Genomic DNA, 20,635 nt, shown 5'->3' with positions numbered 1-20,635 from the left:
GATAGATATATTCAATGTTGCTTTAATAAGCGCTAGGCTCCTTCTTCCACAGATTAACTCCGCCAGGGCGGCCAAGCTGACACTGGGTGACTGTGCCGCGTCGGACATAAGGCACTACCCGTAATTCCGCACTGCATATGGATCTGACGGCCTCGATAACTCCAGTAACCAGCTCGAAGGTGATTAACTGTTATCAGCGAGAGCTGAGGTCGTCCCAGTCTCTCGGGACACCTCAAATCTGTGGACGTGTCAAAAGAACGAAGGCCACCACGTGAGTGGCGCATTCCAGCAGCGAATCATCAGCACCTCCGAGCTTTTCTGTCAGCCTGAAATATACCCAGCCAACAGGTTCGCATGAATGCGATACTGACGTTTCTTCAAGATTCACGACCAGTCTGTCATCTTGAGCGGTTTAATCAATTCTCCATACGTCGCATTTTTTGCGCTTGGAACGGGATTAGGTGGCTTCTGCATAAGTAAGACTAAGCTGTTGCAACTCTGTCAACTGATCAGCGGACTCCTTTCCACAGCGGGCGCGAATGTGTTGTGGACAATTGATTTAAATTCTTATGGGTCATTCCATCGGGCCCCAGAATTTTCTTGGTTGGCATTGAGTTGGGCAACTAGATACCCATGGCGGCAGTCCAGAGCTTTTCGAAGCCGGATGAAGTGGAGTCGACTACGAGCATTATCCTCAGTAAGTCGTGAATATCTCAATCAGCCCTGGCCGTACTGACTGACATTCCGATTAGTGTTAACTTCCCTCGCTGGTGCTTATTCGTTACAGCAGCTCAATCTCTTTTCTCAACTCGCCTGCTGCAAGGGCTAGTTGCGTCCTCGCCCAACATTGACGCGGGCAAGGTTCTGGTCACAGGAGCGAAAAGAACCTGCGGGGGTTGATCTAAAGGTAGTGGCCCGAGTCTACATGATGGGAATCAAAGACGTTCTTCTCTTCTCGTTGGCTGGCGCGGCTTGTACTGTTCTTTTGGCTTTGCTGATACCGCTGAAGGTTCTGGAACACTGAACATAAACTTCGGCTCATCGACGACGGGAGCACAACGAAATTACTAAAGTGATGCGCGACGGCTCATGACGGATAAGATGACTATGCGCGTTCGCAGTCGACGGTGTAACGGGTCTGCACAGATGAGGCTGTGTGAAGGTATGAAAAGTGCGCAGGTCGCGGGTGCATCTTCGGGCTTCTGTCGCGGTGGACTATACTAGCCAATCAGAGCGACTCTCTCAACGCAACTGATTACGTCATGATTTTCGCGTCAGTGCGATGAAAGAACGCGCTTCCGTGCTCTCCTCACCTGCCTTCCAAGGTCCTATATTGCACGATGATGAGGAGCCACACCTTTGATGCTTGGAATGAAGAGTCGAGAACAAGTCACAAACATTAGAATCTTGGCGCGTAGCTCTTGCGCAAAAGCCTTTTGCCATCTTCCAACGTCCACGAGAAGAGTTTGTTGTGACTAAAGCGACACATGCGCTACACCATGCTATCTCGCAATTGTCTATACGACGCCAACAATGCCATCTACGACATGTCGCTGTTACGGCTGTCATCGTAGTCTGACGTTGTTGCCGAATACCCGTCCGATCCGGACTCCCAAACGAACGGCGCCATCAATGCGGGTCGGTGGGTATCGTCCTGTTTCAGCGCCAGTAACGGAAACAACACGATTGGACGTTCACCTCGAAGGAACCTGACAGCGGAACCCACATCCTGTCAACGCACGACAAGCCTTGGTTCAATTACGGAGTGGAACCTGCGAAATTGGGTGGCAGTCTCGATTTATTAAATGGACATCCTCCCAGGCCGTCTTGCCATATTGTTGTGTGTCTGACTACGCTATATCTTTCTTCCTTGTTGTTGTTCTTCTTGCTTTGCAGCTGCGCTGCGTCCTCTCATTACAATGCTTTTCAACTCTACCGACAACGCGCTAGCCGCTCGTCACATTCAAAACGATGCCGATGTCGATTATACTATCGACTATTGGGGCTACGCGACCCGCAACTTTCCATGCACCAATGACCCTGGGTCTTGCGAGTATCTTGATTCCGTTTACGGCAATCACCAAACCTCGATGATCTTTACCTTCATTTTCTGGGCTGTGCTTGGTGCGATCCTACTCGCGATCCTCATATCTCGACTTGTTCGACCACGGAGAAAAGATGGTGCTAGACAAAGCCTGTTGTATCGCCTCGTCAGGCTGACATCTTCCACTGTACGGCGACATCTCATGCCTGAGTGTTCGAAAGTGTTCAGATACACTACAAGGCTACAGGTTTTGATACTAGCTGTGCTCTGCGTCTATTTGACAGTCTTTTCGTAAGTCAGATTACCCTTATGGCACAACACAGCTGACGATCAAAGATTTACCGGGATCACCTACAAGACATGGATCACACCCGTCAAAGGCACCAACCTACACAACACCCGCAGCGGCATTGGTGGCTTTGCCGATCGCGTTGGTGCTTTTGCCTTCGCTTTGACTCCTTTGACTATCGCCCTGTGTAGCCGCGACTCTATGCTCAGCATGGTCACAGGTATCCCATATCAAAGCTTCAACTTTTTGCACCGCTGGACAGGCCGCATCATCCTTGTGCAATCTTTCGTACACGCCATCATGTGGACGATTGTCGAAGCAAAGCTTTACCAACCCCAGCCAACAACGTACCGAGAATTCATCAGTCAGAAGTACATGATCTGGGGTTGTATTGCGCAAGGCTTCATCACCTTTCTGTTCGTCTTCAGTCTTAGACCTGTAATCCGCTGGACGGGTTACGAGTTCTTCCGCAAGTCGCATCTCATCGTCGCTGGTCTTTACCTGGGAGCCTGCTGGGGCCATTGGGAGAAGCTTTCATGCTGGATGATTGCATCACTGGCCATTATGGGCTTGGACCTCATCGCTCGTACCGTTAGAACTTGGCTCATACACACCGGGTATAAGAACGGGAGTCTCGGTCTCGGTTTCCGATCCATCCCAACAACCATGGAGACATTCAAGGACCCAACCGGTACCATTGTCCGTATGACATTCGCTCACAGCCACAAAGCCTGGGAGATCGGTCAGCACTACTATCTGACCTTCCCTGCGCTCAACATCTGGCAATCGCATCCTTTCACCCCTGCCTCAAATCCTACAAGCTCATCTCCGATGCAAAGTCACACATACATCATCCGCGCCTGCAAAGGCGAGACTGCCAAGCTCGCTGCTCTCGCTGGACAAGCCGCGATGTGCTACCCGCGCCGCGATGCCTCGACGCCAGTCATAATGATGGGACCTTACGGCAGTGCCATTACGAATGACGAGGTCTCGAACGTGCTCGCTGTCTCCGGCGGTACCGGAATTACATACACCCTTCCCGTCATCATGCACGCGTTAAGCGACGCTTCCCCTGCGCGCAACATCGAACTAGTCTGGACAGTGCGGCACCTGGAAAATCTGGCCTGGGTCGCACCTGAACTGGCTTATCTGAAGTCGCAACTTGATGGTGCCGGTGCAGATCGAGCCTACACCGAGGATAAGCTAGAGAAGGCACCGATAGTATCAGTGGAATCGAAGAAGCGCTTCAGGATCCGCATCTTCGTAACTCGACCCGATACAACGAAGTACCAAAAGCCATCTCATCCATTCCATGGCGACAAGGACAAGGACTTCGGTGATGGCGGTTCGTTGTCACAAACCTCTTCCATTGACTCCATGTCTCTCGACCGCAAAGTTGAGGAGCTCAGCCGCCAATGCCCCAACTTCACTATCACATGGCTGAACAATACACGGCCGGATATCCCCTCTTTGGTCGACGCATTCATGACCGAGACAGTCGAGAAGGGTAGAACGCAAGTCGTCGGTTCTGGTCCGCCTGAGCTAGGTACCCAGCTCAGAGCTGCTGTCGCGGCGAAGAATGTGCCTGGAAATGTTTGGCGAGGTGATGAGGCAAGTGATGTTGAGTGCGTCTGGGACGATCGCATGGGTTAGGACGATAGATGGACATTTCTTGATTACTTTCGCTGTAGATATTTAAGTCAAAATGTGCATACAAAGAGACATATCAGTCTCGCAACTTATTACAACAGGCCTCACTACTGCGCATGTCTTGATCGATCAAGGCAGTTCTACCCTCGATCTCTTCACTGGCACATCATGCAACTCGCTCATTTCCGCCATGTCTCCTCCAGATGCACCATTATCAGTCTTCAAGGCGGGGACCTTTTCTGCTTCTGCGTGTACAAATCGCGGTTCCGATGCAGCTTTGCTCCGCTTGCGCTTGCGCAGTAAACAAAACGTTCCAAGCAGGATGAGAATTATTCCAACGACCCCACATACAGATCCTATCGCTATCTTCGCGCCTATGGGCAGACCAGAATTCGTGCTTTGAGGTGGCGAGGAAGACGTTGTTGCGCTTGGGCTCGGTTCACTGGTAGTGAGAACTGGAGTTGAACTGGTAGCAGCGCTGGAGGTTGATGAGGACGTAATGAGGGTGGTACTGTATTGCAACCACACTGTCAGCGAAGGATATTTCATAGATAAATTGTAACAGCGACACTTAATAGTGTAACTGACCTGCTGATCGTTGAACTCGATGAAGACAACAAGGTTGCCGCATCCTCGATCGCAAATCGTCCATTGAAGGTGTAGGTACAGTCGTTCACGCCTGCATCGCAGATTGCCATGAAATAGTTGTCTTTGCCTGCAAGCACACCGGATGGTATCCAGGTATAGCTCCCGTTATTTGGCGTCTCACCTAGAGCTATTAGCACTCGTTCAGTTGAAGCACGGTTCCTGCGTCACTGAAGCCTGCAGTTTGGAGAAGCCTTACTTGTTATCAACACCGCCGTCGTATCAGCGAAACGAAGATCGATCGACACAGGACCTGGTGTGCCATTGAACCATGAAATTATATACGGTTCTTCGGCTTCGATGACTTCGCCGGCTGCAGGACTGCTCATGGGATTGTTCCCATCGCCATAAGTAACGCAAAGAACGAACGAAAGCGCGAACAGATGTTTAAAGAGTATCATGAGTGATTGAGTGATGTATTGCTGGGGTAGAAAGAAGTTTGGTATGCGCGTCGCGCGCCATGTCCCGGTATGTGTACCTACCCGCTCGGTGTGCGAAGCCCCCTAAAGGAACGGTATTGCTACAACGGGCGAGCCTGGGTCGGTGCGGCTGAGGATCGTCTGTGGGGGTGGTATTAAATTTGCTGGCTGGACCAATACGTAGTAAGCTTGTGTAGTGCAAAGGCGCAGTGGCTGTGGTGGTACTCGGGGGCGCTCACTCTGCTGGCCCGAATTAGTATCGCGCACGACTTAACCCAGTGACCATTGGAAAGGAATGATAGCTAATCCTCCATCCAAGGAATCTTTATTGGCCCATGCTTCTTATCTGGGAAATAAGCTAGATATTGTAAATTTGTGGCTGGTTTCAGCCTTGCGGCATGAGTTCAGCTCCGGACTCTTTGCGAGTTCTCCCGGAAGTCTTCGCAAAGCAGTTTAGCCTCGCTTCGCCATCGTCCTTCATGCGCAACAAGACCTCCGTTTCGTATTCGTTCACTTCATCTTAAAGTTTTTTCTTCGCTTGGTCTACGGACTCGTGTTCGGTGAAAATACCGAATGAACGTGATCATCGGTAACGACAGCACACTGCCGAAGTTCACATGGAAGAACTTTTCACCAAAGGCAACTCCGCGGGCCATCAGGCCAGAAGTAGAAAGCTGACATTGCTGGTGCAAGATGTTTAGCGTTGTGCATGGCTCCGCTAATAGTGTTGAGAGCTGCCCAGCGCCATGGCCCTACAATAACGCTTTCACCCAGTATATATAGCCATTGTACTTGGACTTATGTAGGTATTCGCTGGAGTGAGGAGGGAGTGATCGTCAAATTTGAGACGCTGAAACGCGGTGAAGTTATGGGTGGAGAGGATCACGATGGGAGAATACAGGCGAAGTGGTCTGGAACTGGGATCTGTTAGTGGTCGACGATGAGTTCGATGCAGAGACGTACCAACAGCGCGAATATAAATGAGACGTGGGTGCTGCAGGCATAATCTCACACATAGCCATTTGTAACCACCTTTGACACTGAATGCGCAAGCCCAGTCCTGTGCCTGCAGACTTGTAGCAAGTCACATCATCGCGAAAGCCAAACTATAGACCATTGTTTTATGTCCAACGAATTTGACCACGAAAAAGTGGCCAAGAATCTCTTCTTTCGACAGCCCTTGTGTCTTTACTCCCTACCCTGGATCATGAGTGTTCAATGCCCTCGCCAAAAAAGTCCCAAGCCCTCTTGTTCTAGGATCATGACCCTTCAGAGCCACCGTGTCTTCCCTTGGGCGTTTTTGTAAGATCTCTATACTCTTCCTCAGCCCTGCGAATGCGCTGAAGTGATTTCGGGCACACGGGCGGTTGACACGGCGAGCGTAGGTGTACATCTAAGACGCGGGCATGTTCCAGTCGTATGCCCTACACGTTGATTGGAACATAGCGAAGCGGCATCGATATCCCGGTGGAAACAACTGTGATGACCACCTCTGGTCAGCGAGAATCTACATATCCTCAGCATCTGGCCCAGACAATGATAGACTGGGCTCTTGCGCGCGACGCCTCCAGGGCTCGGATAGTGCTGACACACGTTTATGCTACGCCCAAATAGGAGAGACTATCAACATGTTCAATGTTCGTACGCTCAGTGTGGGAATCATCTGTGGGCAAGGGGTGAATAGCCCCTCGTGGTAGAGCTGAAGGTGGTGGTTAGTTGGAGAGACTCCCAAGGTCCCGTCGTGTTGCAAGCTTCGCCAGCAGCTTGGCGCTACCGCAGCCGGCGCGTTAAGGTCGTGCTATACGCAAGATACACAGCAGCGACGCGGCAACTCGCAATCGATTTTCTACCATTGAGCCTCCGCGATATGCCACATCTCTTCGCTCACTCATTTAGAAACGGGAACGCATACAAGTCCTTCCATGAGATCTTTTGACTTAGCGCACGGCGAGCAGATACAGAAACGCAGTCCATGTGCAAAAACCGATACGCACCCCACGAACCTCACGAACCCTCGCGATGCCTCCATCACCGACTGCTCCTACGAAGTTCAATCCACATACAGACGAATCGCATGCCAGGTAGTGCGTACTTTCTATAAGGAGGCGAAGGTACCGGGCTGCTCAAGCGACATCTCTCGCTCCCACATCTCCAAACTGCTGTTGTTGCCGGACGGTTCTTCATCGTCAAAGCACATCCATTCCTCGAATATCGCGTCAGGGTCTTCTACCATCGAATCGTCCATATCGAATGGGATGTTATCGCCAACTGTATTCTTGTCTTCCACGTTCGTTACTCCAGGTCCGCCAGCACCGTCATGTATTCCAACGACTGAAGCCCATGACGCATGGTTCTTCCTTCTAAGGTCCTCGCTATGTTCAGACAAATGTTGGACATTTCCCTCCACACCCATATCTGAGAGTGGGAGAACGACCTTGTTCGCGTTGTCTGCTCGATTACGCGATGCAGTCTGTGCACCATGGGCCAGCAGAAGCTCTACTGTGTAAGCACGCTCTTCCTTGTGATAGCGCCAGTATTTGTACCACCCTCTCTCGACGATCTCTATGGCAGATCGGCCGCGCTGCCAATGCGGTCTCCCCAAAGTGAGATTTACATCGATTTGTGTGTGGTGGAGTAGGAGCTCTATGATGTCGATCTTCCCAGACTCCACGGCGACGTGTAATGGTGCTTGACCGTGCCAGTTCCTACGATTGACATCCACCATGGGCTGGGAGCAACTGTCGTGCTTTTGGGCATGTTCAAGTAAGAGCATTGCCAAACTGAGGTCGCCAGTACGGGCAGCTCGATGCCAGGCATTATTGTCCCGGGTTGGAAGAGACGCTATTTCGAGTAACCCTCTTTCCAAGATATCGACGCGCTTTCCAGACGGCTCTGTCGCAAGATTTAAGCTTTGGCGAGTGATGTTCAGCGGGACACTTTCGTAGTCAAATAGGATTTCTACCAAACACCAGTGTCCTCCCCATAACGCATCAGATAATAGCGACTGTCGACTGTTCCTCACGTCGTTTCGATCAACTCGGCCATCCCCCAGTAATACACTCAACGTTTTGCCATGGCCACCCTGTGCTGCCGCCTGCAACAAGGTCATCCCTGAGCGAACAAAGGCTCGATTGACACCGACGTCCCGTCGAAGTAGCAAGAGCGCTACCGCCTCTTTGTGTCCGCTGCGAACAGCATTTTGCAGTGGCGTTATTCGGAGGCCAGATGTGTCCTGGATATCGACATCGAGTCCTCGGTCGTCGAAGGCTTTGAGCAACAGCCCTATGATTCCTACATGTCCTCGGCGACATGCGAGATGCAGAGATGTTGTTGCATTTTCTTGACGCATTCTCTTGCCGTCGACAACAATACCAGAGCATTGTAGGAGCTTTTCGACAACCTGGAGATGTCCTCTCCAAGCAGCAATACCCAGCGGCGATGAGATCTCGTCGCGAACCGCCAGGTCAAGATCAATGGTCTCAAATTCGAGCAAAAGACCTACAATCTCGCTTCTTCCCCTGGCAGCGGCGAGGTAAAGAAGACTGCGCGTTTCATGATAGGGCGTACCAAGAGCCGTATTGACATCCAACTTTCCAGACCTCAGCAGGTATTCGAGCATGGCTTCCTGGTTCTTGTGAATAATTCGCCGTAATACTAATCCACCTGCGCTCTCGATCCATTGCTGGGTAATGTTGGGTAACAACAAGATCGTAGCCATGGATGCTGTGTTGGTGGAATCGGCTGCGATCGCGAATAGTTTTTTGCCGAACCATCGAAACATCTCCTCGCCGCAAAGTGCCCACGCATCCTGAAAGAATTGGGACTGGTTCGTCTCGATTGTTGCAACTATCACACGTTGCGTGAGATCTGCTCTCCTCCCCACAAGGGTTGCGAAAGTGTGCGTGCAATGACCCAATATCGCCTCATGTAGAGGTGTTCTTCCCTTGTCGTTTACGACGTCTGTCCGGGCTCCCATCTTGACGAGAAGATTGACAATCTCGATCTGGTCTGTTTTGGCAGCGCAATGTAAAGCGGTAGACCCATCATCAGCTTGCGCGGAGATGTCGATGCCTGTTTGCAGGATGGCTCGTAAGAGACCAACATTACCCATCGATGCTGCCTGCATTAATGTGCAGACAATTGCACGCTCGTCTTTAACGTCTAATGGCACGTCAACTGAAGCTAGTTTCGCTCGACGACGACGACCTGATCTAGGCTTGCCAGGGTCAAGGAGCAGTTGTGCATGGCTGTTTTTGACATGCTGACGAATGTTGTCTTTTCGAGAAGCTTTGAAAGAGCAGCCCGTAACGACACACGCATGTCGGGCTACGCCAATTCGGTGCCGTGCCTGCACATGTCTGGTGAGGTCGGAACGCAGAGCGAAGCTTCGTACGCATTCGCTGCATTGGAAGGGCTTTGTATGCGTTTTGAGGTGTTGACTAGTGTCATGTTAGCAGCCACTGGAAGAACATCGCCTTGTGAGCTTACTTGTAGCGACTTAAGGTGTAAAAACATTTGGAACATTGATTGCAGCCAAAAACCTCGCTCGAGTCCATGGTGCGTGTTTCGCCGTAGTTGCCCACTTAGCGGCACCTTACAAGACTGAACAGATGTACTGCTGTCTACAATAGCATAAAATTTGATACTAACAAAGTATTGAGGTCATGTAGGCTTTTACGGGGTGGGTATTCAGCTTTTCCCTTGTATAAGCTGGCGGAAGGCTGTACTCTTGAGTGCGGCTTTTCGATGGTGTGCATAGCAAGGCTGAAGTCCCGCAGAAGGTAGTTTGTCCAATCACGCAGCGGCGAGGCGCCCTTTGCATCACCGCTACACCATTGGTCGCCCTTTTTCTCACTCACCGTCTGTTGTGTGTCTTCCGTACTCTTCGTCTGAGTGTTGTCCCAGCCCTTCAAACCTTCATTATTTTCTCACACTTTACCCATCGATCTACCTGCAACCTGCGACTACCTGACCGAGCTGCAGCGCATTCTCCTTGTGCGCTTCTGACAACCCAGTGTCAAAACTACACCCACGATGAAGACATCCAACACTATGGTACCGCGCGACATGGTTACATTCGACGACGACCTGATGGAATTTCGGGATCTGAACGGACAGATCGTCAACGACGGGCACGACCACCAACTGGCACTGTCGCCACCAGCTGAATGTGCACAGACAAGTGGCAGTGCAGCAAATCACAGGTAATTTTTTTTTTCTAATGAAGTAGTTATGCCTTTTCCCAGCATACTGTCGGTATCCGCACGGACTATGCATACCCGCAGGATCTTGGCAACCCTATCATCGATGAGGCTACCGCAGGCATGCAGGGGTACTTCCTTGCTGCACCCGCTGAAGGACCCCGCGGCCTTTCCGGTCTATATGACTCTGTCACCGACGGTACTCCTACCCAGGGTCGTCTTCTTGGAGAAGCCAGCACGTTCGGAGACTGGCATGTGTTCGAAGATCCTGTCATCGACCCTCCGTTTGGTGATGGCTTCTTTCCGCAGATGCTTCCGCAGCTCGACCCCTTCGAATTCCTGACCCAACCCTCCTACCCTACGGCAGGACTTGGTCAGGCCTTCCAGCCCATCGCTCCCGCACTCGCTCCAGATGTTGTCCAGCCAAACATTATCGCCCCACCGTTTCGTGCGCCTACCGTTGCTCGTCGCCGCACGGTCGAACCGCGCTTCCAATGCAACATTGATGGTTGCACCAAGGCATACCGTCGTGTTGGCGATTGCCGCCGCCACATGCGGAAGCACCAAGATCCCACTCTCAGATGCGTTGTCGAAGGTTGCAACAAGAAGTTTGACCGCATGGACAAACTTCGCGATCACGTCCGCCAAGGCCACAAGATGAACTTGTAAGGGTTGAGCTTTTGGCGTTGCCCCGATGCGGCATGCATGTGCGATGGAATATGGTATTGGGAAGTCTGTTGAAATTTGGCGTGCTGGGTGAAGTGTTGGATCTCTTTGTGCCTCACCAAATTGTAACCTTTCCTTCAGCCACTCATTACGCAGGGACCAATATGATTGGAGTTAGTTTTATCGATCAAAATACAACAGTCGTTACCGAAAAGCTTGATCACCAAGATGCTGTTACTGTTGCTATGTTCGTGGGAAAACTGATGGCAAGGACACGTGCCAGGATCGGGCCGATACATGTAGATCAATCCCTCCAAAAACTGCCCCACGTCAATCAAAGAGAAAACCAATTATCTTGGAGGCTACGTCAACGCCAGAGTTTGTAATTTTCGCGTTTTATACCAGTGTAGTCTTCAGATCTGTTTAGACTTTCACTGGTTAGAGTGGCTGGCCTCAGCCGAAGCCCTGCATGTTAGCATCCTGATGCTGTCTTAAGAAAAGAATGCCTATTCAGCTGAGTTCAGCAGACAAATACTTCACTATGAAACCAAAAGGCCTCCGTGCTACATAACCTATCCCCTAACTAAACCTCCAACTTATAAAAAGAGTCTCTCCAAGGAAAGAGATCGAAAGCAAAATTGCGCACATCTTCAGCTGTGTGGGCTGAAAGCTAGTCCCATCCTGACGTTCCCGTGCTGTGTTCCAGTGAAGTACCGAGCTCGCGCACCAAGCTCATCTCGAACTAGAACAATAGCACCAACAATTGCTAAGCATCGGAAAGAAAGAAAGGAAACCCCGAAGGCAACCCTTAGATACTGCACAAGAACGACGAAACATCATCGTGCGTAGTGGAGAAGGAACCATCGGAACGAATATTGGCGACATCGCCGGTGGTAGCAATCTGGCCGTTTCCATTTCGGCAACCGGTATCGCTATGAAGCAGTCAGCTAATGCAACCGTGAGCTCGTATTCCGCGATCGCTGACTTGTAGAAGATGCAGTTATGGCCGTTCGCCTTGAGCGAGCTGACCTTGTCGTTCAGCCTTGCGGCGGCCTCTGCTGTATGTTAGCTGCCACATCGAAGAGACATGGAAAGTTGGGAAAGACTTACCACAGATGCCAAAGTGAAAGTTCACATTGTCGCAGTCGTTGAAGTCCTTGTTGGAGCAGAGCTGAACACTGGGGTTGAGCTGCCTCTGCTGGATGGAGGCGGCGAAGGCGGCAGAAGATGCGAAGAGGGCGAGGGTGATGGTCTTGAAGAACATGTCGTTGGGTTGGGATGAGTCGATGGAAGACTTGAAAGTGATCGTTGTAGATGTTGAGGAATATTTGCTTTCTGCGCAACTCCTTCAGCTCTTATAGCTGTCGCAACAGCTTCAATTTATTCCTCTTTCATATATGACACATCCTACGGCACTTCATTCGACCCCAAGAATCAAAGCCATGAACAAGTATCGGCTTTCTCTCATTGCTAAGCCTTGGATACGGCTGTGACTGATTCGAGCAGATGAAACCAAGTATGCTGAGCTCGTCATGTAAAGGCCCTATACCTCACCGGCAAGTAATCATATAATGCAGACCCACCATAGCAGAAAATCTCTTGGGCATACCGTGATGGACGCAATCCCCATCGAAGTCATTGCCGAGAAAGTCCATGTTCCGATCAAGGCCATGGTCGACCTCCTCAACACTATCGACTATGTCACGATGACCGTAGAAGACTGGTGCCCCCTCCTGCAGCAACCCATTGAAGCCGTCCAGGCCTGGCCGGATCATGTCAAAGAATACGTCTTCACCGAACTTTCGCTCGAGGTCTCGGCTTTGGTTACCCCGGAAGCCGCCCGCATCGACGCTGTATCCGAAGTCAACAGCAACAAGCTTGCCGCTCGCAACGACTCTGTCCGTCGCATGGAGCGTCAGGCGCTTGCCCTTCACGATGCGCGTATCAAGTCAGGCCGAAGCGGCTGCTTCCAGAACTGGGCGTGTGGCTCTTGCGTCGTTGCTGCTGGGCTCGCAGGCGCTTCCGGTATCGCTGGATGCACTGGCGCTGCTTTGGCCGCCATTGAAGGCACCGCTGGCTTTGCTCTCGCAGACGTTTATGCTGCCTATTTTGAATGCACTGCGAAGGTTGGTGGTGCTACTACCGCCGCCATTGGTGTTTGCCACTCTGGCCTCTAGTTCGACAACTGTCGGATGATTCGCGGCTAATGTAGTGAGGTAAGACATCTGTTTCCCCTACACCCTACAGTGAGATCCTCATCTAATGACATGACAGATGGTCTGGAGGCTTAACTGCGGCAGATTTGTTGGGCGGTTTTGAGCAGGAAGCAAGGGGCTATTTATGGCAAGATTTCGTAGATCGGCGATGTAGCCACCATGTCTGTATTTGGTCGATGGTTGGTTTGGTTATTGTTCCGATGATTCGATTCAAATTAATAGGAGTGAGTGGTTAGATGGCTGTTGGATATTTAGTCGAGGAATTCACAGATCCAGTACTCACCTGTGTCCCGTGTTCCGAGTATCACCAGCCCTAACGCGCGGTGACATGCATGTTGCACGTCTTCTCTCCGCTTAAAGACCTCGACCGCGCCATGCCCACCTATTGAATGGAGCCATCTCCACAGTACGCATGTCAGCGATCAGCACAAACCCTTGCGGCTCGCCGCCATCGCCCTCATCGTTGATTGAGCTGCACGAGAAGCTGCCATATGCGGCTAGAGGGCCCCGCAAGTCTGGACCCTGAAAAGACGTCACCCGCCAAGATATGATGGCATAGCATCAGCCGCTGTTGCTCAAATACATGGCAGTCGCTTAGGACCGAAGTGAACGAACAATTACGATTCTTTTTGCTGCATCTGCATACCAAAGACCCTGAACTTTCGGTACGGTCCTTCTACGGCCTCTCGGGATGACGCTGCTGACTGAAAGACAGGGAACCAGTACCCACCAATCACACTATTCGACCCGGCACCGCCTAGACCCTAATAGTAGTTCACGTATGTTTACGCTTAGGTGTAGCCATAATGTCTTGCAGCGTACTAAGAACTCACAGCACACACCGTCTTCACCATGAGCCCACGACCTTCTCTCATGCCGCCCAGCGAGGGCTCCTTCCTCTCATCGGGCGCCTTTACTCCCTCCGGCCTCACACCCAACACACGTTCTCAAGCCGAAGCCGCCTTCACCTCCAACAGCACTTCGCAAACCGACGCAGCCGCCCCTGACCCAAACCTTCTGCCCTTAATGGGTGCTGGTGGAGGAAACGAGACAACCACAGACAATGGCCCAACTGAAGCTGCCCGGGCATACACTGGCTACCGTCGGCCTGGCATGGCTCGAGCAAGCTCAGCGAACTACGAGAACGCACTGAAGCGAGCGCAGCAAGCATCCGTCTCATCTGATTTCTCTGCCGACTCTGAAGTACCCGACAACGTCACCACTGGCCAGACAGTCGCATCGCCTACAGGTTCCACTCCATTCCCACCTCCCGGCCAAGGCGTAGTGCCGCTTAACTACGGATCTACCCCCGTCGGTGCCTCTCAAGGCGATGCAGTTAAGAAGACTCGTTCGCGTGGCTTGAGTCTCAGCGGCCTTGCGCAGCAACAGGGCTGGAGTGAGCAGGACTACAAGCGTGTATATAGCGCCGATTTGCTTACTGAAGACCCAAAGAACAGCGCTGGATATGGCTCAGGTCCGAAATAAGAGGCGAAATACGACATCAATGCGCATGACGGCGTTCATGCAGGCCGACGCTCAGCCAAAGGGGATGCAGCGGGCACGATCAGGACGGCCAGCTTGCTATAACTGCTATTATATTTTCCCATATCATGAGCTACATGCAAGGCGTTGGGTGGAGTTCTCCCAAAAATCGAGGTCGCAGGCCTATGATCCTTTTCAATACATCGATTATGATCCAACATGGATGCGCCATCGTCGTCAACATGCAATTTCCAATAGTGACTCGACATTAATAAGTACAGTGAAGGTAGAAAAATAGCAATTGCTAATCGCGCAGCATCATGTTGCCCTCCACCATCTTCCTATATTTCTCGCATCTCAGTCTGTTGTTGCACCTATATGCCTCTCCACCCTCTCTACATTGCTCTGGTCCTACACAGCATGTCATATCTCTGCATTCGGTCCAGCAAGTCCTTTGCCCGCCTGTCTTCTCACAGAGTTCCCTGAACCCTTCCTTTTTACCATGGAGCCTTTCGCACTTTTCTTCGCACTTCAAGTGAGCATTACCCAGGTCACAGGGTTCCAGACACGTATCGCGAAACGCACTACAGCTCCAAGATGAGGTCTTAAAGCCATCTCGGGCAGGAGTAAGCGAAAGCAAAGTCGAGTTTTGCGCCCCCGAAGAGCGAAAGGGTAAGGTACAAGAATCAGTCTGGCAATAGGTTGGGGTACGCCCCCAGGAAGACTCCACACAGTTTCGATCCGGTGCAAGCGAAGCGTTTATCTCTTGCCATGTTTGTTGCTGACATTGTGTGTGGTTCTTGGAGCAATTAGGTAAGCGTATGCTATCCGCTGAAGCGTCAAGTGTAGGTCGAATACATCTGTCGTGTATGCATCTAACCCAGGACTGCAAGCAGTCTTTACACTCCATTGCATATACCGGTTCGAGAAAGTCAGCACGGTTAGCGAGGTCTTTGCATATCCGGCGCTCGCATGCACCGTTGAGGCCACAATGTAGGGGACCGGCTGTGCAGAGCTGGAGTTCGCATTGTAGAGTTCGCTGGAGGTTTGTTACGTGGACTTCTGCTTTCGCTTTCTCAATTCTCCCTTGAACAAGTAGCCTCAATCCTACTCCCATGTGCTCCCCGTAAGCGACACAATCAGACTTGATAGAAGCAATCGCGTCTAGATAATGTTAGCTATGCCTACCTTGTGAAATTACTGCGTATCGGAGCGCAAACACTGAGAGCGGAGAAGGCTTGGCTCGATGCATTGAGGACCTAGAGTATCGTATTGTAAGTTACTCGATAGGCTAAAGGTTGACCGATGGCGCAAATTCTCGAGAAAGAGTTCAATCACTGGCTCATTTCGGCGTTTGTCAGTATCAGGGTGATTCTTTCCCTCACTACTGACCTATCACCTGCTTCAGACCATGAGGCAGCCGTTGCCTCTACACCGCCATGCCTTTAGTCTGGTCTCTTTTTGTACCTCGATGAGCTTTTCAGACTGACTTCCTTCGCTCCTTTCTTCCTTCCTGCACCATCAACTTCAATTCTCTCCTCCTACCAATACATTCCACTACCATCTCATCCTACATATTCACTGACGATGCGATTCAATAAACTCTTCGTGGCTCTGGCCATGGTTCTACCAGCGGTATTCTCTGCCAGCATTCCATCCTCACACCAATTCTGCGAGCCAGGCACTCGAAAATGCGACTACAACGACGTGGTGGTGTGCGATGACCACGGCAGCGAATACCTCGGGGTCCAACATTGTGGCAAGACCGCAGTCTGTGCCATTGACGTCAACGACCCCAATGATCCGGGTCATTGTATCGAGACCTGCGACATCCCCGACGAAGAGCGCTGCCTCGGCAATGAGTGGCGCATTGAATGCAGCAACGAGCACCGATGGAAAGCCATTGAAGCATGCCCTATACCTGGAGTATGCAACGCACTCATGAACAAGACTTCCTGCGCGACCGAAAAAATGCCGCCAGTGCCTCTTCCTCCTGGCACTCCACCGCAACCTGAGCCTTGCAAAACAGTGGGCGAGACGCGATGCTCAAACTGGTCCAATGGTCTTTACCACATCGAGACTTGTAACTATGATCAATTCTGGCTTGCCTACCGCACTTGTGGGCCTGAAGAGTTCTGTATGCACTGGGTGCCTGGCAAATACATTAGTCAAGGCCTTGCGAAGTGCGTCTTCGACCCTGATATCCTGTCCACTGGTCCTCCCCCCAAAGCTCTTGACTCTCGCTCATGGATCTCTCAAGGAACCCCAGATGCTCACGAGTATTGCGATACTAGCACATCTCGCTGCTCGGGGAACAAACGTCAGGAGTGTGTGGACAACGTCTGGAAATCTACCATGTGTCCTGGTCCCTCGGTATGTGTGAAGCATGACGATGTCGTGCAATGCTGGATGAAGCCACCAACTCCCCCGACCGTACCAGAGCCATGCAAACCAGGAGATCGAAATTGCGACTCTGACGCATACGCCTTAATTCTATGCGGAGCTGATGAGATGTGGCATACAGAGAAGAAGTGCTCCACCTACGAAGACTGCATCACGGACGGCCTAGGTCAAGCGCACTGCGAGACAGGTAGTATGGGTCGGCCGAAAATGCAACGTCAAACCAACAGCACTGAGTGCGTCTACGGGGACTGGGCTTGCGACACCCACCAGCGCTTCATGTACAAATGCGCCAAAAACGGTACCTGGTCGGAGCCGTACCAGTGCAGCAGGGCTGGTGGCTGCCAACCCGAGGGACCTACCTCCGCTTTCCCCGAGGGAAGAATGACCTGCGCGGGCTTTCCGAAGTATCTGTACCCTTACCCTGACAATAGGGTGTGTGAGACGGTCAAGAGCTGCGAGTACATGCTGTATCTTTACCCTACTGCTGTAGGTATTCCCCTTCCCTCCCCGTTCTCTTTAACTACGACGATACACCTGGGCTTTGTGAACCATGACTAACGCGCTGATAGGGCTCACCCGATGCCGAGACTAAGGAGAAGTACCGCAAGAGCATGTGCGCGGATGAGGCTGTAAGTGGACTATTCTTAAGGCTAGAAGGAGCAGACTAACTTTTGTATAGTGCAAGGACTGCGATCGCTGCACTTATAAGCTTGGCTATGGCGAGGTGCTACAACCGGATCTGCGCACTCTGCTCCACGGTTCACCAGTGCCTGACAACTTTGACTGGTAGTCATGAGAGGATGGAATGAAGCAGCATGTCAGCTTGTATATGACAAAGGCAGGTAGCGACGGGACTGATGTGTGGTGGAAACTACACAGGCCTAAGGGGGACGTCAATGTGTCTTCGATATGGCGAAATGTTTTACCTTGAGTAAACCTATTCATAATCATCTGTAGCCTTCTACCGAAACGAATCGAGAGATTTCGAGCCAGTGACACTCCAAGTCTACGTTTCCCTCTTCCGGTTCACTCCTCACTCCGGCATCACACAGGTGTTTACAGCGCCAGTGCGAACGGTCCACTCTCTCACCATCTCTTTTATCCATCACTCTTTTCCCACCACCCAAGAAAACAAACTTGATTACGACCACCAGGCCATGTATCACGTCCTTATCCTCCTACCCACCTTCCTCCTAGCGCCCCTCGCCTTCGCCGCAACACCGACCACAAATCCCCGCGCCACAACCTACGCATGGATCCCCGGCCCCGCAACACTTCTATCAGAGGTCCCAGGTTCGGGGAAGTGTAATCGGGATATTGAAATGTGTATGCGGGTACGTACTAGTAACGAAGACGAGAGACAGAGAGTGGCATTGATAGTAAAGGATATCAGCTAACGGGATAACAGACCATAACGGGTTTGACGCAAAAGGGGCAGGTGCAGCAGTGTAAGCTGTGGGTTTGTGCGTTGCATGATACGGTCAGTCGGGTTGGGTATGTTCGGGAAAAGGGGAGTGGCTAATGTGGTGGTTAGTGTCCTGGTACTAGGTAATGCGATGTTGAGTATAACCTCTAGCGACGTTAACGGACGCGCTGTGGGAGAGATAAGCTTGAACTACATGGCGGGAATTTGGAACACACATCCGTGTAGACCGTGATAGAAGGGAGCAGGTAAAAGAAGCCATCTGGGATTTAAAGGGCAAATGGCAATCTATCAATGTGGTAGTACCTCTATGTGAGCCTAACGACTCTTCAAACTTTTGTTCCTCTTGCTACGCCGATCTTATCCCCTAGCGCCATGCTATGCTTTGAAGCCACTTTTGCTGTATCCGCAACTCCTGATGCTCCGTTCATGCTGGGCCCCCGAGAAACCTCATCAGGTACCCTCCCAATGGTCCAAACAGCGGGAATCCTGTGTTGTGACCTCCATTCCTGCCAAGCCATAGAGCATAGGCACCCACTACCATGGCAAGACCAACAGCTCCGTACCGGCGGTGGTACCAAATACGCAGCTTGATGTATTGTATTGTCTTGACGGCTTGTCTCAGGGTCTGCGCGCGGCGGAGGTCCTGCTCCTGTTGCAAGAACAGCATCTCGCCATCTTCCAAGGTAAGATGACGCAGACTGTTGTTTGTCGCAGAGGATTTGAGTACGCTGGAAGACGAGATGCGCCACCACTCCCAACTGTTGAGCGACGTAGGAGGTAGTCTCTCGTACAGCTCAACGGTCCGGGCGATGTGGAATTCGACGTCGAAGGGTTCTGGGAGCTTCCCTAGCATGACATAGAGTATATCCTCATCCTCCTTCTCATACTCCAGCAGCTCCTCCCTCTTGGATAACACCACAGCTGCGAAGAGGTATATGGGCATAATGGCATGCCGCGCCAAGAAGAAGTCAAATAGCCTTGTGATATCCTTGTAGTCTTGTATATTGTGGGCGAACATGGTGATTGTTCCGGCAAGCGCAAACGAAGGCTGGCTCTTGGGGAGGTGCTCGTACAGGACGGGATCGGCGGCGCGAAGGATCGGTCGCAGCAATTCGAGCTGGGCAAGGGCTGGGTCGAGCGACGACAGCATGAAGTCGCGAATGCGAAGCAGGCTTAGTCGGGCAACTGCAGCGGGGGCATGTTCGGGCCCGAGAACGAGTAGGAAGACCTGGACGATATCGTGGTAACCCTGAAAGTAGCAAAGCGTGGGGTGATGGCGCAGGACGTCGAGGATGACATCGGAGAGCTGCTCTTTTCGACGATTAAGCTGCTTCTCAGATTCTGACCATGTTAGCATGAAACAGAAGGTGGTTCGCTTGTATGCAACATACCGTTCCTGGGGTAGTAGACAAATGCGCGGTTGACATCCAAGCCAACCTGATGCTCATCCTTGTGCTCGGAGAGATGTTTCCATGGCTCCTTCTCTGACTCCTTGTCAGAGCATCCTAGCAAGAGAGGCCCTATAATCATCAGCCTATGGTGGAGATGCGTGCAATGGGAGGCCTACAGGCAGTGCAACGCAAGCTATCGCTGACGAGGCCAGAGGGGCTGGTCGCGAGGTCTACCAGGGCTGTGACGTCGCCATTGTCGATTGCGGTGCGCACTAGATATTCCTTCTCCTTCTCGGCAGGCGTGAGGTGGGGGATGGGGGTAGCGTGTCGTGAGGGCAAGCTGCCAGAGCTTACTGAGCGCGACACGGAGCCAGAGGGAGTGCGTGATGCCATGTCAGTGCCCGCATCTCGAGACGTGCCCTTAGTACGCGGCAGCGGCAAGAAGGAGCTGGAACGCGATGACGTGGCCAACGTGGGCCCTCGTGTGCGCGGGAGAGCGCAGGGAAAAGATGCAAGAGGGTGGCAAGATCTTTGTTGGAGAGACTACATGCTGTTGCGCGTAGGCGTTCCAGCTGCCAGGTTGACGTGACGGGTCGCGCCTTCCTCCTTGTCCAACCGAGGCGCTTGGCACCCCACCGAGTTGTGAAGGTCAAACTACCGGCACTTGCCGTCTCCCACCCCATCTCCATCATCTTTTATCCGCTGTCACGTTTGTGTAACCCAACAACACCACTTGCGCCCACCCTGTACCTGTTCGCCCGCGGCCACCAAGGCCCGAGACGCTGCCGTGCCGCCAAAGATTC

The 20,635-nt window shown here is 51.9% G+C and overlaps 8 protein-coding genes across 8 annotated transcripts; 5 read left to right on the top strand and 3 right to left on the bottom strand.

The window, feature by feature from the left end:
• Positions 1-2,246: 2,246 nt before the first annotated feature.
• BKA58DRAFT_411926 (ferric reductase like transmembrane component-domain-containing protein) lies at positions 2,247-3,986 on the top strand (the record flags this gene model as incomplete). Its single annotated transcript, XM_046172323.1, has 2 exons — positions 2,247-2,335; positions 2,381-3,986. The coding sequence occupies 2 exons, from the start codon at positions 2,247-2,249 to the stop codon at positions 3,984-3,986; spliced, it is 1,695 nt and encodes a 564-aa protein (XP_046023889.1).
• A 2,919-nt stretch (positions 3,987-6,905) lies between these two features.
• On the bottom strand, positions 6,906-9,910 carry BKA58DRAFT_458599 (ankyrin repeat-containing domain protein). The gene is made up of 2 exons (XM_046174678.1): positions 9,536-9,910; positions 6,906-9,486 (listed from the first exon to the last, which is right to left on the bottom strand). The coding sequence occupies exons 1-2, from the start codon at positions 9,601-9,603 to the stop codon at positions 7,143-7,145; spliced, it is 2,412 nt and encodes an 803-aa protein (XP_046023888.1). The 5' UTR covers positions 9,604-9,910; the 3' UTR covers positions 6,906-7,142.
• BKA58DRAFT_386088 (uncharacterized protein) lies at positions 9,891-11,204 on the top strand. The gene has a single exon (XM_046170433.1). It carries the CDS (start codon positions 10,372-10,374, stop codon positions 10,915-10,917), a length of 546 nt encoding a protein of 181 aa, XP_046023887.1. The 5' UTR covers positions 9,891-10,371; the 3' UTR covers positions 10,918-11,204.
• A 518-nt stretch (positions 11,205-11,722) lies between these two features.
• Positions 11,723-12,185, bottom strand: BKA58DRAFT_469879 (uncharacterized protein; the record flags this gene model as incomplete). Its single annotated transcript, XM_046175165.1, has 3 exons — positions 12,025-12,185; positions 11,900-11,969; positions 11,723-11,846 (listed from the first exon to the last, which is right to left on the bottom strand). Exons 1-3 carry the CDS (start codon positions 12,176-12,178, stop codon positions 11,723-11,725), a joined length of 348 nt encoding a protein of 115 aa, XP_046023886.1. The 5' UTR covers positions 12,179-12,185.
• A 342-nt stretch (positions 12,186-12,527) lies between these two features.
• BKA58DRAFT_458596 (uncharacterized protein) lies at positions 12,528-13,091 on the top strand (the record flags this gene model as incomplete). Its single annotated transcript, XM_046174677.1, has 1 exon — positions 12,528-13,091. The coding sequence occupies one exon, from the start codon at positions 12,528-12,530 to the stop codon at positions 13,089-13,091; it is 564 nt and encodes a 187-aa protein (XP_046023885.1).
• Positions 13,092-13,700: 609 nt separating this feature from the next.
• On the top strand, positions 13,701-14,946 carry BKA58DRAFT_421368 (uncharacterized protein). Its single transcript, XM_046172775.1, has 3 exons — positions 13,701-13,795; positions 13,846-13,909; positions 13,966-14,946. Exon 3 carries the CDS (start codon positions 13,983-13,985, stop codon positions 14,613-14,615), a length of 633 nt encoding a protein of 210 aa, XP_046023884.1. The 5' UTR covers positions 13,701-13,795; positions 13,846-13,909; positions 13,966-13,982; the 3' UTR covers positions 14,616-14,946.
• A 1,253-nt stretch (positions 14,947-16,199) lies between these two features.
• On the top strand, positions 16,200-17,805 carry BKA58DRAFT_402403 (uncharacterized protein; the record flags this gene model as incomplete). The annotated part of the gene is made up of 3 exons (XM_046171716.1): positions 16,200-17,501; positions 17,585-17,644; positions 17,695-17,805. The coding sequence occupies 3 exons, from the start codon at positions 16,200-16,202 to the stop codon at positions 17,803-17,805; spliced, it is 1,473 nt and encodes a 490-aa protein (XP_046023883.1).
• An 882-nt stretch (positions 17,806-18,687) lies between these two features.
• BKA58DRAFT_386084 (rab-GTPase-TBC domain-containing protein) lies at positions 18,688-20,405 on the bottom strand. Its single transcript, XM_046170432.1, has 3 exons — positions 20,009-20,405; positions 19,833-19,961; positions 18,688-19,782 (listed from the first exon to the last, which is right to left on the bottom strand). The coding sequence occupies exons 1-3, from the start codon at positions 20,223-20,225 to the stop codon at positions 18,866-18,868; spliced, it is 1,263 nt and encodes a 420-aa protein (XP_046023882.1). The 5' UTR covers positions 20,226-20,405; the 3' UTR covers positions 18,688-18,865.
• Between the last annotated feature and the right edge of the window lie 230 nt (positions 20,406-20,635).

This window comes from Alternaria rosae (genome assembly GCF_020736505.1).
Source record: "Alternaria rosae strain MPI-PUGE-AT-0040 chromosome Unknown BKA58scaffold_6, whole genome shotgun sequence".
Classification (NCBI taxonomy): domain Eukaryota; kingdom Fungi; phylum Ascomycota; class Dothideomycetes; order Pleosporales; family Pleosporaceae; genus Alternaria; species Alternaria rosae.
Note: the sequence above shows the minus strand (reverse complement) of the source record. Positions and strands in the feature narration are given on the sequence as shown.